This window comes from Suricata suricatta, chromosome 13 (genome assembly GCF_006229205.1).
Source record: "Suricata suricatta isolate VVHF042 chromosome 13, meerkat_22Aug2017_6uvM2_HiC, whole genome shotgun sequence".
NCBI lineage: Eukaryota > Metazoa > Chordata > Mammalia > Carnivora > Herpestidae > Suricata > Suricata suricatta.
The window spans coordinates 16,583,655-16,597,957 of NC_043712.1; the positions used below are offsets into that span (position 1 = coordinate 16,583,655).

At 48.5% G+C, this 14,303-nt stretch overlaps 1 protein-coding gene across 2 annotated transcripts in view; it reads left to right on the top strand.

Annotated features, from left to right (window-relative positions):
- ASTN2 (astrotactin 2) overlaps nt 1-14,303 on the top strand; it is an 861,939-nt gene that overhangs the window by 186,360 nt on the left and 661,276 nt on the right. For both annotated transcript variants that reach the window (XM_029919897.1, XM_029919896.1), the window contains exon 3: nt 11,097-11,481. In XM_029919897.1, the coding sequence (XP_029775757.1) occupies nt 11,097-11,481 (385 nt within the window). The remainder of the gene's footprint in view (nt 1-11,096; nt 11,482-14,303) is intronic.

The window sequence follows — 14,303 nt, forward strand, 5'->3', positions numbered from 1 at the left end:
AGTTATTTCTAGGGGGTTTGTTCATTAATTCTTCAACAAGTAATTGAAGATCTACTGTGTGCCATGGAACATTCAAATTCATTCAGGAATAAATAAAAACATGACCCTTTTCTGCACTGTCTCTCAGTGTGAAAATACACTAAGTGCATAATGAGCCCTACTCAGGGTCGGACCCCATGCTGGGCCTTGGGTACACAGAGGTGGTAGGAGGGTGGTTGGCAGACAGAAGCATGAGTCACTGACGGGTCTGAAAGTTGTGTAGTTCACCCAGCTAGAGATAGCACGTTTCAGAAAGGCTTGTTGAGAACTCCTGATCCAAGAGCTGAAGTTGAAAGGACTATACAGACAGACGAAGGAGGGGTATTTTCAGGTGGAGTGAGCAGCGTGAGCAAACACACAGATGTGTGAGATGATGGTAGGGATGTAGGACATTTCACTGGTGTATCTGCGTTTACAGCTACGATGCTAGGCAGGATGTCGTAAGAATATGTATATTTCATCTGTTCAGAAATGCTTTCTTTTTTTTTAATGTTTATTCTTGAGAGAGACGGGGGAGGGGGGGAGAGAGAGAGAGAGAGAGAGAAAGAGTGAGCAAGCACATGCACAAGCAGGGGAGGGGCAGAGAGAGAGGGAGACACAGAATTCAAAGCAAGCTCCAGGCTCTGAGCTGTCAGCACAGAGCTGGAGGCAGGACTTGAACCCACAAACTGTGAGATCATGATCTGAGCCAAAGTCAGGCGTTCAACCAACTGAGCCACCCCCACGCCTCCAGAAACACTTTTGGCTTAAAAGCTTAAAAGCTAGGATATTGCAGCTCGAATGATAAAAACCATCCAGTCTCACCTACTCAGCCCAAGGAAGGGAAGGGATGCGGTCAATGGGACACTGCTTGGAGCCTGGAGGAAGAGAGGGTGTGGTCGCAGGAAGGTATTTGGGAAACTACAGATAATGTCTCAATATAGTGGAGGGGGAGTGGTGGCCTCACTCCTCCTTTGCATCTAAGTTTTCATCAAACAAGATCTTGCATCAATAATAAGGATGCTAGTATTTCCTGAGAGCCATGGCTTGCAAATCCCTCTGCTCCACATTCTGTAATGCAGACTTATTTAATCCTCCCCAACCCCTCCCCAATTTACAGATGAGACACTGGAGGAAACTCAAGCGACATACCCGGTGACCCACAGCTGAAAGGTAGTGCAGCCGTGATGAAAATCCACCTCTGTCTGACTCCAGGGCAAGTGCTGCTGGTCCCAATGTTCGTTAGCTTTCCCTCTGATAAATTTCCTTGGGATTCACATTGATCCCTCAGGATCTGGGCGTCATTCTGATCCGATCTAAAAAATGATTAAGGAAGGTTGATCTGAGTAGGGAATGACTATGGTCCGAAGAACTACAGGGCTTTTACTGTATTCCCTTGGCATTATCTTGGGAAGTAAAATCGTGTCTCTAATAGATACATTATAAGTAGCTGAGTAGTTTAAAAGAAAAAAAAATGTTTCATTTTCTATAATGGGACCTCCTTAAATAGGGCACCCTATATCCGTCTCAACACAAAGAAATAGCTATATATAAATATAACTAAGTATAGATACATAAAGATAGGTGTTAGCATATTTTTATACATATGGGTATATACATAGCATACATGTATCTATAGATAAGATCTTTGTCAGTTACTTTGCATTTACCTTCTCCTAATTGTTCACACATGGAACTTACCTCTTGATCTGATTATGTAGTGGGATCTTTCCTAGCCTTCCGGGAGCTCACCCAGGAAAACGTTAACAGATAGATTCCTCTCTAATTTACTTGCAGGATCCACATCGTGGTATCTTTGTTGGCTTCTTCTTCCTCCTCTCATGCTAATCGCACATCACATCTTCCCATTCCCTGGCCTGTCTTGTTTCTACCCCACTCACTAGGCACCCCTTGAAATGCCCCAGTTGCAGGTCTTAATCACCCTTCTCTTAGACCCAGGTCTTCCTCAGTCTCCAAATTTTTGACATTTCGGTCCTGGTAGTTTTTTGTTGTATATAGCTGTCCTTTGCCTGGAGGATGCTATGGATTCCCTGGCCTCCACCCACTGCGTACCAGGAGCACGCTCTCTTCACTCATGACAGCCAAACATGCCCCCATTACCAAATGTCTCCTGGCGGGGGTGAACATTGAGAGCTGTCTGACCCATCGTGAGCAGCTCCCTCCATGGTCTCCCCACCGCATGCATCCAGTGCGACCTTGTCACCTTATTGCTTAAAGAAATCTGAGGAACACGAGTGCCTAAAGTATAGTTCTGACCTGTGTTATCATCTTACTCTCCCTCAAGGTCCAACGGACAATTTATAGTCTCTGAGAGAGTGGGCCTACATTACTGGAACCTGCCTCAGTTAGGAGGCCTTATCCCATAGATGTTCACCTTGTTGCATCCTCTGAAGCAAGTTTATCTTCTAAGCCTCGCTTTTTCATCTGTGCAACGGGTGTATAGTCTAGTAACCAGTAGGGGAGCTAAATGCTGAGCGCCAGTAACTCTAATACAAGGTAGGAAACGCTAAAGCTCCTTAAGTGAAGATTTAGATGAAGCACTATGCGAGTCCCGAGGATTAAGAGACTTCTTCTGGCTAAGCCTGTACCAGGGACATCCCAGAGAGGTCACCAAAGAGATTACATTGACACTAGCCCTGAAGTCTGGTGGTATTTGGACACGAGGTGAAGGATATCTGCAAAAGTGGCTTTCGAGGCAGAAGAAATGAGTTGGGCAAAAATATCAGGACATTTCCTAGAAACAGCAAGTTCTGATGTGGCCGGACACTTAGCCCCGGGCCTGCTGCACAGTAAGTACTCAGTGGGGTTGGTGGCATAGGTGGCTGAAACATATATTTTGAGAAAGCATATGGTTTGAAACTAGATTATCCAGAAAAATGGGAGTCTGATTGACAGCAACGTGAACTGTCAAACCATGGGGACCCTCTCGATTCATCACTGAGGAGGGGCTCTGTGTCCACCTGTGCCTCGGTCATGGCGGAGAAGATGGGTTGGGAACAGTAGGGAGTGGACAGAGCCTGGGGCCTGGGAGAACTTCCAGAGGGTATGAAAATGATCAGGATGACGGGCTGTAGGGACTGGGAGATAGGACAGCCATTTGATGGAGAGAAGGGGAAGGTGGCAGAAGCTGTGTTGTAGATAACTCTCAGGGTTCATGTGACTTCTCAGAAGCTTTGGGGGAAATGGGCTGCACATTCCACCATCAATACCCTTTTAGGATGTTCTGCGAACTTGGTCAGGATACTTCTCTCTGAATCTCAGTTTTCCTTATCGGTAATGCCAAAGGTCTGGACTATTTTCCAGTAATCCCTCCATCTTAAACATAGACCGGAGCCTGATAGGAGAGTCCCCAGAGAACTCGGAGCCCTTACCCCACTAGCTCTGTCACTCGGCAAGTGGCCAGGAGTACACCCAGTGGATCATCAGTCTTCGGCCATCCCAGGGCTGGTTGTCAAGACGAGACACAAGTGACGAGAAGAGAAGGACATTACTTGGGAGAATATGCATGTTCACAGCTCTGAGGATTAAAGGCCCGTGTTCTTATCACTGCTGAACAGAGTATTATAAATCCAGTCTTAGAATACCAAATCCCCTTGCAGCCTGGCCATTGTGAGGGAATATTAAAAAGGCCGGAGACAGAAATAATCAGTTTCCCAATGACACATTGTCAAATAAAGCATTTCTCACATTATCCCTTTTTTTTCTCTCTCTCTCTGGCTCCTTCTCCCGTGCCTGGATAGTTAACATGAAAAAATAGATTAAAATGAGGCCAGGCTGAATGGAGTTCTAAGTTTGACTTTTCAGAAGGTCCTCTCAGTGGGGTAGTTTGGGGTGCTTTCTATTTTTCATCTTTCTATTTTTTTCAGTGTTTGATGTTTTGTAAGCAAACCAGCTGGAGGTACTAGCGTGGGGATCGAGGCAGAGCAGTGGAGAGGGTTCACGTGAGGTCTGATCTGGTGCCCTTTAGATGCTGAGGTCAGAGCAGCTCCGGGGACTATAAGATTTCTATTCCTCGGCAGGTCTTGTCAAGACTTTAGGCTTCTGGATATCCCTTAGGTACCTGCTCTGGGCCAAGTACTGCATCCTAGGTTGGGTAAATGGTAGGGGTAGATGGTGGTTCACCTAGAGTGGGAACACGGTCAACCAGATGGCCAGATTGCAGTAGCGAAGCCAAGTAACTGAAAACAACAAGGGCTGAGAGGGAAGACCGCACAGCCTGAAGAGGCCAAGGCACTCCCTGAGGATGTGACCTCTGAGTCAGGATGGCTGAGTGAGTTGAGATGATCAGGTGAAAGGGAGTTTATTAGCTTCCTAGGGACTCGTTAGCAAAATCACAACAAAATGGGAGGCTTCAAAGAACAGAAATCTATCCCCTCACAGTTCAGGAAGCCAGAAGTTCAAAATCAGGATGTCAGTAGGTTTTGCCGTCTCTGGAGGCTGATGGAGAGTCCATCCCATGCCTCCCATTGGCTTCTGATGGTTGTGGGCAATCCTCGGCCTTCCTTGACTTGTAGATGAATCATTGCAATCTGTCTTCATCTTCACATGGCCGCCTTCTTCTTCTCCTTCCCCTTCTCCTCTTTCTCCTCCCCCTCCTCCTCTTCCACTCCTCCTCCCACTTGCCTCCTCCCCCTCCTCCCCTTTCCCCCTTTTTCCAGCTCCTCCTCCTCCTTCTCCCCTCTTCTCTTCTTCATCCTCCCTTCTCTCCCCTTTTTTCCTCCCTCTCCTCCTCATCTTCTCTCTTTTTCCTCCTCCTTCATCTCCTCCTCTTCCCCCTCTTCTTTGCCTCCTCCTCCCTCTTCTCCTCCTCCTCCGTCTCCTTTTTCTTCCTCCTCTCCCTTCCCTTCCTCTCCTTCCCCTTATCCTCCTCCCCCTCTTCCTTCTTTCTTTCTCTCTCCCTCTCCCTGTGTGTGATTGTGTGTATTTCTATCTTTGTGTCCATCTGTGTTCTCTTCTTCTTCATTTTTAGAGAGAGAGAATCTTTTTTTAAATGTTTATTCATTTTTGAGGGACAGACAGAGCACGAGTGGGAGAGGAGAGAGAGGGAGACACACAATCTGAGCTGTCAGCACAGAGCCCACCCTGGGGGTTGAACCCACAAAGTGGGAGATCATGACCTGAGTTGAAGTCGGATGCTTAACTGACTGAACCACCCAGGCGCCCCTCCTCTATTCTTCTTATAAGGACATTCAGTCATTGGATTTAGGGCCCACCCAATCCAGTATGAGTTTATCTTAATGAGTTATAACTGCAATGACACTATTTCCAAATAAGATCACATTGTGAGGTTCTGGGTGGACCTGAATTTTTCAGGGTTCTTACTCGAACCCATAAGGGAGTAAGAGCACTGTGAGCAGAGGGAGCAGCCAGTGCACAAGAGCCCGGAGCCTCATACTTCAGGGGGGTGGAGGTGCTCATTGCTCAGTGCGGCTCCAGAACAGGTATGGAGTAGGACCTGGGAGACCTGGGCATGAGAAAGAACAGAGTCCCTCATCATGAAGGGCCTTGAGTGCCAAGCAAAGAGCTGGACATTATTCTGAGGGCCATGGAGAGTAAAGAAAGGGTTTTACACAGGGAGGGTGCACAAGGACTTAGTTTGGGATAGAGGAAGAAGAGAGGCTGATATTTGTTGAGGTCTTGCTGCCAGACTTTTTTTTTTAATAATTTATTTTGAGAGAGAGAGTGAGTGCCTGTGCATGCACTCCTACTCCAATGAGAGTGGGAGAGGGGGAGGGGGAGGGACCGAGAGGGAGAGAGAGAATCCTAAGGAGGCTCTACACTGTCAGCGCAGAGCCCCACCTGGGGGCCAGTCTTACGAGTTATGAGATCATGACCGGAGCCAAAATTAAGAACTGCACACACAATGCACAGAGCTGCCCAGGTGCCCCAGATAGTAGGGAAGGTTCCATGGGATTTGGGGATGCACATTCTGCTCTTTCTCTCCCACTCCCTAGCTGACAGCTTAGTGAAATCCTCAGATCCATAAGAAAAGGGTCAAACTGATGGCCCCGAGTCCTGCACTGCTTGCACTCACAGAAACCACCCTGTAACTAACAACCTGGCATTTTTATTTCTGGAAATCGCTGCGGCTTCTCCAACCATGTTTGTCTTGGGGTGCCGAGAGTGAACACAGTCCAAATCGGATTTGGCATCGGGTCATCCCCGAGGCCAGGGGGCCTCAGTGTGCCACCCCTGGGGCTTGGCCTCTTCTTAACCTGCTTTCTAAAGATTCACAGCCTCTGCCTATGTCCTCATCTCCCAGTTGGGCTTGCGGTCGCCCCGCTGTTTTCTCTACCTCCAGGACTCCTGTTTGCTCCTGGCGTGCAGACTCAGTGGCTGGTCCCTCTGGCCTTGCTTACTTTCCCAGCGTCAGTTCCTACGTTTCTGTCCGCCTGTCCTTGGTGAAGAGAGACTGTGGAGAAATGGAGTACAGTTCTGTGCGTGGGGACCAGCCCAGCAGCCTGGACCCATCCAGGCCGGACTCAGGGGACAGCTGCTGCTCACTTCTGAGTTGTTCATCTGCTTCCTTAGGGCGGGATGCCTCACTAGGATAGAGCATGACCACATGGTTCTCTTGCACTCCTCTGCTTGTGCGCCGCATTTCTCAGTTTCTAAGGGCCGTCATAGCACTGCTCAGATTTGCTTTGCCCGACATCCCTCTGTGAAGCATGAAGGAGAGAGGATCACAGGTATGCCAGGTACCAAGCCCCGAGTGTGCCTCTCCACATCCATGACACTCACATCTAACCTCCTCTCTCTATGGATGTTTTAGACCCAGTCTTATGGATGAGATCGTTACAAATTAGGGATTCTTTCCTTTGCCCAAGATTGCCCAGCTTATATATAGTAGTATGAAAGTTCAAGTCTTTCTGACTTTTTGACCCGTAATCTTTCTTTCCCTCTGGCTGTGTTATATACTAGTCTGAGTTTGCTAAGTCCAATTTACAGATGAGTAAACTGAGGTTCAAGCTCAAACACAAGGAGTAAACTTGAATTCAGAACCTATTTACCGCATGCCCAGAGCCTGTCCCCAGTTTCTTGTTTTCTGCTGCTTGTTTGGGCTCTGGGGACGTAGAACTGGCCAGACAGCTGCTGGTAACATCCCCTGAGCGGCTCCTCTGTTTGAGGGGAGATTCCCTCAGCCTTTCAGGAGCCCTTCATGGGGACATTTGTTTCAGTATGTCCGTGGTACAGTAAACCCTTGAATACTGAGTTTCTCTTTTAGCCAAACATTCACAGTGACAATCTGATGTATAACAGAGTCCACATGGTTGGTGGCTGAGCCAAGGCTGGTAGAAGCTAAGGTCAGGGCACACAGGGACAACCAGAGCCTGGGATCGTATCCGATGGCAGGGCCAGGGGTAAAAGCATTACCGGACCATTAAGCTAAAGGTACATTCAGGCTCAGTCCCCATTAAAGTGGGGCAAGGGAGATGGGTGGTATTCCTCTGCACCACCTTCTGGAAGTTTCCTATGCTGGGAAGCCTATACCTGGAATTGCCTAGGCAATCTGAGGAGGCATATGTGAGGCTGGGCAGGGGCGAATCAGGCCTGTGGTGCTTCTGTCCCTTGCCACTCCAAGCAGAACCTTGCCATGCTGAGGTTAGTTTGAATCTCAGTTGCGCTACTTTGGGTAACAGACGTCCTGGCTCTGTGCCTCCGCTTCCTTACTTGACATGGGACAGAGATGCCTCACAGGCACATGCCAGAGCACGTGTAAAGTGTTTGACCCAGAATAAGAAGGATTTGGGGGACTCCAGAGAAATATAGCAGAATAAGCATTCAGGTGCAGAAAGTCAAGCTATTTATTCATTCATTCCTTAATTTATTCATTTACATTAAGTCTGCCCTTGCTCAGTGCTGTTGACAATAGCATAGCTCACAGTCTGTGAGCTGCTGCTGGGCCCCCTCCCGACAGCTCTACATACACCCATCTTACTTAGCCTCACAGTGACCCAGTGAGGCGACACTGTGATGCTGCCCTTGTTTAAGCAATCACAGAGCTGAGGCTTGGAAAGGCAAGGTGACCTAGTCAGGGTTATACCCTCTAAGTAGTAGAATCTGGACAAAAATTGTGCCACTCTGAAGCCAGCCCTTAGCCACTATGGCAAATGATGCTGGAGGGTTTTAGAGACAAAGGTGTGTCTTCCTGCCCTCCAGGAGCTCCTGGTGTGGATGTAGATTTAGGAGCTGATCTGGGACTGCAGGGGTGACCAGGAGAGGGGCTTGGATGCAGTGGAGGAAGGGAGGGGTAGTAGTGGTTGCAGGTGGACAGTTTGGTTAGGTCTTACGTCTCCCAGGTCATTGTTAATCCTGGGATCTGACCACAGGGTCAAACTCTCATGAACGGGGTGAGCGGAAGGGCCCGGGGTTGAAGGGCCCCAACTGGCAGGGGCCTGACCCTGAAATGCCAGTGACTTGTCCAGAGGTGAGAAGATAGGCAAGGAGATTTCCCCAGGGATGTTACTGACTAAAGTGAGAAGCTTTGCTGAAGAGGCAGCCTCAAGATATGCCCATCGGCTCCTGGATTTGCAGGTCATGTTTTCCTTTTCCCTTCTCAGGATTTGCTCTCTCTCGGTGCACCCTCATCGTTCCCTCCTTTCGGTTTGTGAGAACCATGAATAGCCAGTGGTTACACAGTGAATACCTGAGTTCAAACCCTGCCTTACCACGTCCTGGCCTTTTGTACCCAGATGGACCTACATCAAAAGCTGTGTGGCTTCAAGCAGGTTACTTACCCTCTCTGACCCACCTTTTCCTCATTTCATCTATAGAACGGACACTATAATACTAGTCCCCTAAGAGTGTCTTAAAGATCAAGGAACAAGAAGTAAAGGCAATAAGGAGAGGGCCTGCTATTAGTTTATCAGATGTTCTTCCTGCCTTCTCTCTCCTCACTGCCTGTTGTTCTTGTCTCTTTCTTGCATTCTCCTCCCCCACCTTCCTATGTCTACTTCTCTTTAAAAAATTTTTCTTTAATGTTTTTATTTATTTTTGAGAGACAGAGGAATGTGAGCAGAGGAGGGTCAGAGAGAGAGGGAGACACAGAATCTGAAGACAGGCTCCAGGCTCTGAGCTGTCAGCACAGAGCCCAATGCAGGGCTCAAACCCACGAACCATTCGATCATGAACTGAGCTGAAGTCAGATGCTCAACCAACTGAGCCACCCAGACACCCCATCCTCCCTCTTATCTCTGATGGAAAACTTGACCACTATTACCCCTTCAAAAAAGTCTTTGAGACACAAAGCAATCACTGTTGTATGTTCTATGGAGGGAAAAAGGATTTATTTTTACTTGGGGGGAGGGACTGCAAATGTGATGAACCCATGCACAAGCACCCATTTTACATACATACATATGTGCACATATATATGTACATACATACAGATACGTAAATACCCATAATAGAGTTATTTGGTTTGTATGCTTGAGCTTAAATTCTGACAGCCAGAGAAAGCTCCCTGGGGACTCCATGGCAGCTCACGCCTAAAGTCAAGGCCGGGCGGTCAGCCCCACACGCCTGGCCACTTCTTAGCCCCCTTTCCCACCCACTCCTCGCTCACAATGGAGGTGATGAGTTTCAGCTTACTGAACTGAGGGCCTTGCGAAAAGAACATGATAATGTTTCAGCGTAGGCAGCAGACCAGCAGAATGCTTTCGTAAATAGTATCCTTCTCGGCTTACATACGTATGTTCAACAGCAGCCGCCCCCCACCACCACCCCACAGTGTGTTCAGTGTTAACCTTCTGTCGTCTTCATTAGATATTATACAAATAGTTATCAGAAATTGCCCTTGCCTTCAGTGAGATCCCAGTCAATCACAGGGGTGTGGTCGAAAGACTGTAGACTTTAGACCTTAAGAAAAAAGGAGACCAAACACAGCCACAAATGAGGCTCAGCTTTCACTCTGTTGTTCACCATGAGTTTGCAAGTCTCTAGGTTTCTTCCCTCTTTCCCCCATACAGTGAGGGTGATCCTTCCCAACCCCATGAACTACCCCCAAGGGCTCAACCCAGGGACCCCAGACACAAAGCACAATACGTAAGGAAGAACAGCAAGGTGCGTGAGGGAGTGACTCCGTTCATTGCAGATGTTCCTGGCTCACGGTGAACACAGTGGGGCAAGGGGAATGCCCGCTGTCCCCTCTGGTCCTCGACAGGTGTCATGGGACACAGACATGCCTGCGAGTCCCCCTGCTCTTAAGGAACTCACAGGATGGGATTTTGTGAGTCCTGTAAGCCACGTAAGAGATGTTTATAAACACTGTGACCTGTCGCAGGGGAAGGTGTGGTACGCAGACTCAATGGAATATTTGCTAGTTGGACGTACTAAAGAAAAATGGGCTTCAATTTGCCTTAATGATCTGATTAAAGGAGCCCTGGAAGGGTGTGGTTTTTCTTTCATTTATTCATTCAACAAATATTTATGAGGCACCTATTCTGCCCTGGGCCCCCTACTGGGAATTGCGTATTGGAAGACTAGTGTTTCTGATAATGAGGGAAGAACAGACCATGCAGAGATTGTTTGATTTAATGTTGTCTCATATTTGCAGCAGGTTGAAAGAAAGGCACTACTATCTCTTGATCCCTCAGTGGACTCATTCTAGAGACGAGGAAGTGAAGCTGAGAGAATGTAAGCAAATGTCCTGGGGTCACTCAGCTGATGGGAGGCGGAGTCTAGATTCAGATAGTCACCTGTGTGAAGCCATAGCCCTGACTCTTCTCAGCACGTCATCTGCTTGTTTTGACATGACTGTTCTCCATCTTGTTTGCTCCCTGTGGCAACCTAATGAAGAAGGAAGGGCAGGGATTCTTACTCATCCTCATGTAGGTGAAAAGCAAGGCTCAGAGAAGTCAAGTGGTTTGCCCAAGGTCACACAGTTTGTTGATCAGAAAGCCAGGTTTGGAAGCAACGTCTCTCTCTAGCTTTCAATCTGAGGCTTCAGGAACCACACCCAGGGATCTGCACTGAGTCTGGTGGACAGGAAGATTCCTCTGGCCCCCTAGCCCAAAGAACACTGGCCCATTTGCTTGTCCTTCTTCCCTCTGCTCCAGGGTGGCCTCATCGCACTACTGCTCCTGCTGCTGGTGTTCACCGTGGCGCTGTATGCCCAGAGGCGCTGGCAGAAGCGTCGGCGCGTCCCCCAGAAGAGCGCCAGTACAGAAGCCACGCACGAGATTCACTACATCCCGTCCGTGCTGCTGGGGCCCCAGGCCCGGGAAAGCTTCCGCTCCTCGCGGCTGCAGGCTCACAATTCTGTCATCGGAGTGCCCATCCGGGAGACCCCCATCCTAGATGACTATGACTGCGAGGAGGAGGAGGACCTACCCCGCCGAGCCAACCATGTGTCCCACGAGGATGAGTTTGACAGCCAGGTGACACACGCCTTGGACAGTCTGGGCCGGCCAGGAGAAGAGAAGGGGGACTTTGAGAAGAAAGGTGAGTCCCCCTCATTGTATTCCATCTTCCAGGGGACATTCTGGGGAGCTGGGCGGTTGGGGACACAGGTGGTGTCTTCAGGGCTACGCCACTTTGGATTCATGGCCAATCCCTCCATTGAGTTATCAGAGTTTGTCTTCTCTAGTTCTTTAGTGTGATGGGAGAAAGAAAGAAAAAAAAAAAAGAGTCCATGTTCTTGGAATTGAGTTTTGAGGAGCATCTAAAGTTACATAGTTCAGTATCTCTCCACGGTCTCTTGATTACTTCCCTTGACGGTCTTCTCACTACTCAAGTGGGAAGTCGCCTCATTTTCATACACTACTATTAGAAAGGTTTTCCTTATATTGAATTGAAATCTGTTTTCTCTGAGCTTTCATGTCTACAAAGAAAATGAATCCAATTTCCTTCTTTAAGGCAGCTCTTGGAAAATTTGACAGCAGAATGAAAAGGAGCACTGTAACTTCTGGAAATCAACTTAAATAATCCCAGTTTCTTCAACTAGTCTCATATGACATACTTTTCAGACATTTCGCCATCCTGGTCACTGTCCTCTAGGTGGAGAGTCTGACTTTTCATGCCTTCGAATGTAACACCAGCGCTCACAGTCCTCTTCGTCAAGACGGTGCTAAGTCAGATGGGACTTTCACCTCCCTCTTGCCAGCTGTAATGCTTCTGTTGATGGCGTTTGAGATCCCATTCATGTTGCACCACTATTGCTGGTTCATATTGAGGGTTTTCGGTGCCTGAAACCTCTCACCCTTTTTCCTATATGCTGTTGCAAAGACCCAATTCCTAGAACTTGGAAGCCAATTGATTATTTGGACGTGAACATAGAATGTGTTCCCCTCTGTCTTTATTAAGTGTCTGCAGCACTAGTTTGTTTATAGATGGGATTTGGCTCTTTTCCTATAAATGCTGCAACAAACCATTCTGCCCTTTCTTCCTCATTGTCTTTGTGATGCTGTTAAAGGCTTGGCCTGAAGACCTCCATGCTGACTCCAACCTACTCCTTTTAGTGAGTTGAGAGGGGCCCTCACTGCCTGGGCCAGTCCTGGAGCTCTGAGCTCCACATCCTTCTCTGCTTCCAGAGTCCTTCATCTTGGACCCATCTTCCTATTGTGCTCAGTGGGCTAATAAGGACATTAAGGGTGTCTTGCAAGGTGACATTTCTGTCTGGCCTAGAACCCTGCAGAGGGGAGAGAGTGAGACAGTAGGGGGACCACAGGTTTTGGTGTCACCTGGATCTGGATTCAAATCCTGCCTCCATTATTTACTGGGTGACTTTGGAAAAATGGGAATTCAGTCCTCCGAATCTCAGTTTCCCTGCTGAAGGGGTCTGGAAGGATTCAATATAAAACTAAAATGTGTGTGGAATACCTACCCCAGGGCCTGGCATGGGGTAGATGTTGAATCTTTGAAAGCTTTGTTTGTAGACCTCAGGCCCCTGGTCTTAACTGGGTTTCCAGAACATCCTTAACCCAGGCCCAGTATTCATCTCCACTGTCCGTTTATGTCCTAGCCGCCGTGGTCTGGTACATGTCCCTTGTCCTCCATGGTCACTCTTATCTTTGAACAATTCATTTACTGACATTCCCTTCCCCCTGCCTCCAAGAAGTAGAGAAGAGCAAATTGAATTAAATTTTGTTCCTTGGTTCACAGGTGGCATGGCCTTGGGCAAACCTCTTTGCCACCTTGGAAGGCCATCCCTTCGCCTCCCCTGTTTTTGCCTGACTCATGTTACTTTTTTAAATAACTAATATTTTAATGTTTGTTTTTGAGAGAGAGACAGAGACAGTGTGTGAGCGGGGGAGGGGCAGAGAGAGACACACAGAATCTGAAGCAGGCTCCAGGCTCTGAACTGTCAGCACAGAGCTTTACACGGGGCTTGAACTCATGAGCCATGAGATCATGACCTGAGCCAAAGTCAGATGCTTAACTGACTGAGCCACCCACACACCCCCTTTTTAAAAAAATAATTAAAAAAAATTAAAACTCTACCTAGACCTTAAACAAAGTACAGTTTGAGATACCACCAAGCCCTTCCTTACTGTATCCAGCCGCCCTTTGGTCCGATAGGGGTGGGTGAGGGAGAAATCCAGGCAGGATGGAAGTGGAGAGCACACTTCTGCTGACTCCACACAGGGTACAGGTCACTCTGCCTATTCGGAGGTGGCTGCTAGGGGCTGTTCTTGCAGTGCTGCGGTCCCTGGGCACCTGGTCCTCCTCATCTGGACAGGAGAGGCGCGGCTCCACTGACAGGTCGTAGAAGATCTAACAGCATCTCAGCCCACATGCGCTCTCTGTTGCCTCAGGCAGTCCCCGGGAGAGAGCTGAGAGGTGCTGTCTTCTATGAAGTGACCAGAGACCAGCCACAGGCTTTGTCAAGAGCGGACAACTCTCCGGAGGCTGGGCAGCCCAGACAAAAGTAATCCCTTAGTCCTTTTGAAATCACACTGCCAAAGGCCAATCCCAGCCACTTGGGATTAGCCTATAAATTCAAACTCCTTCACTCTTCCCAACCTCTGTCAGCCTGCTTTCCAGCTTGGACTTGCAGATAATAGAGAGGACACTCTGGAGAGGAGAGGGAGAAAGTTTCATTACCAGGGGGGCACCGCTTGGATTTTCAGACCCCAGGAGCTATGTCCTGAGGGGGTCTGACCTTCAGCAGGTGCACACCGTGTGGTCACACCCTGTGTTCCATATTGAACTTCTTCTGGGTCTGTTGGGAAGTAGCTCACTGCTCTGAGCTCCCCCCAGTGTCCTTCTACTTCCTGGCCATGCCTGCCCCTCCCCAGGAATCCTCCGGAAGGTCCTACTATCCA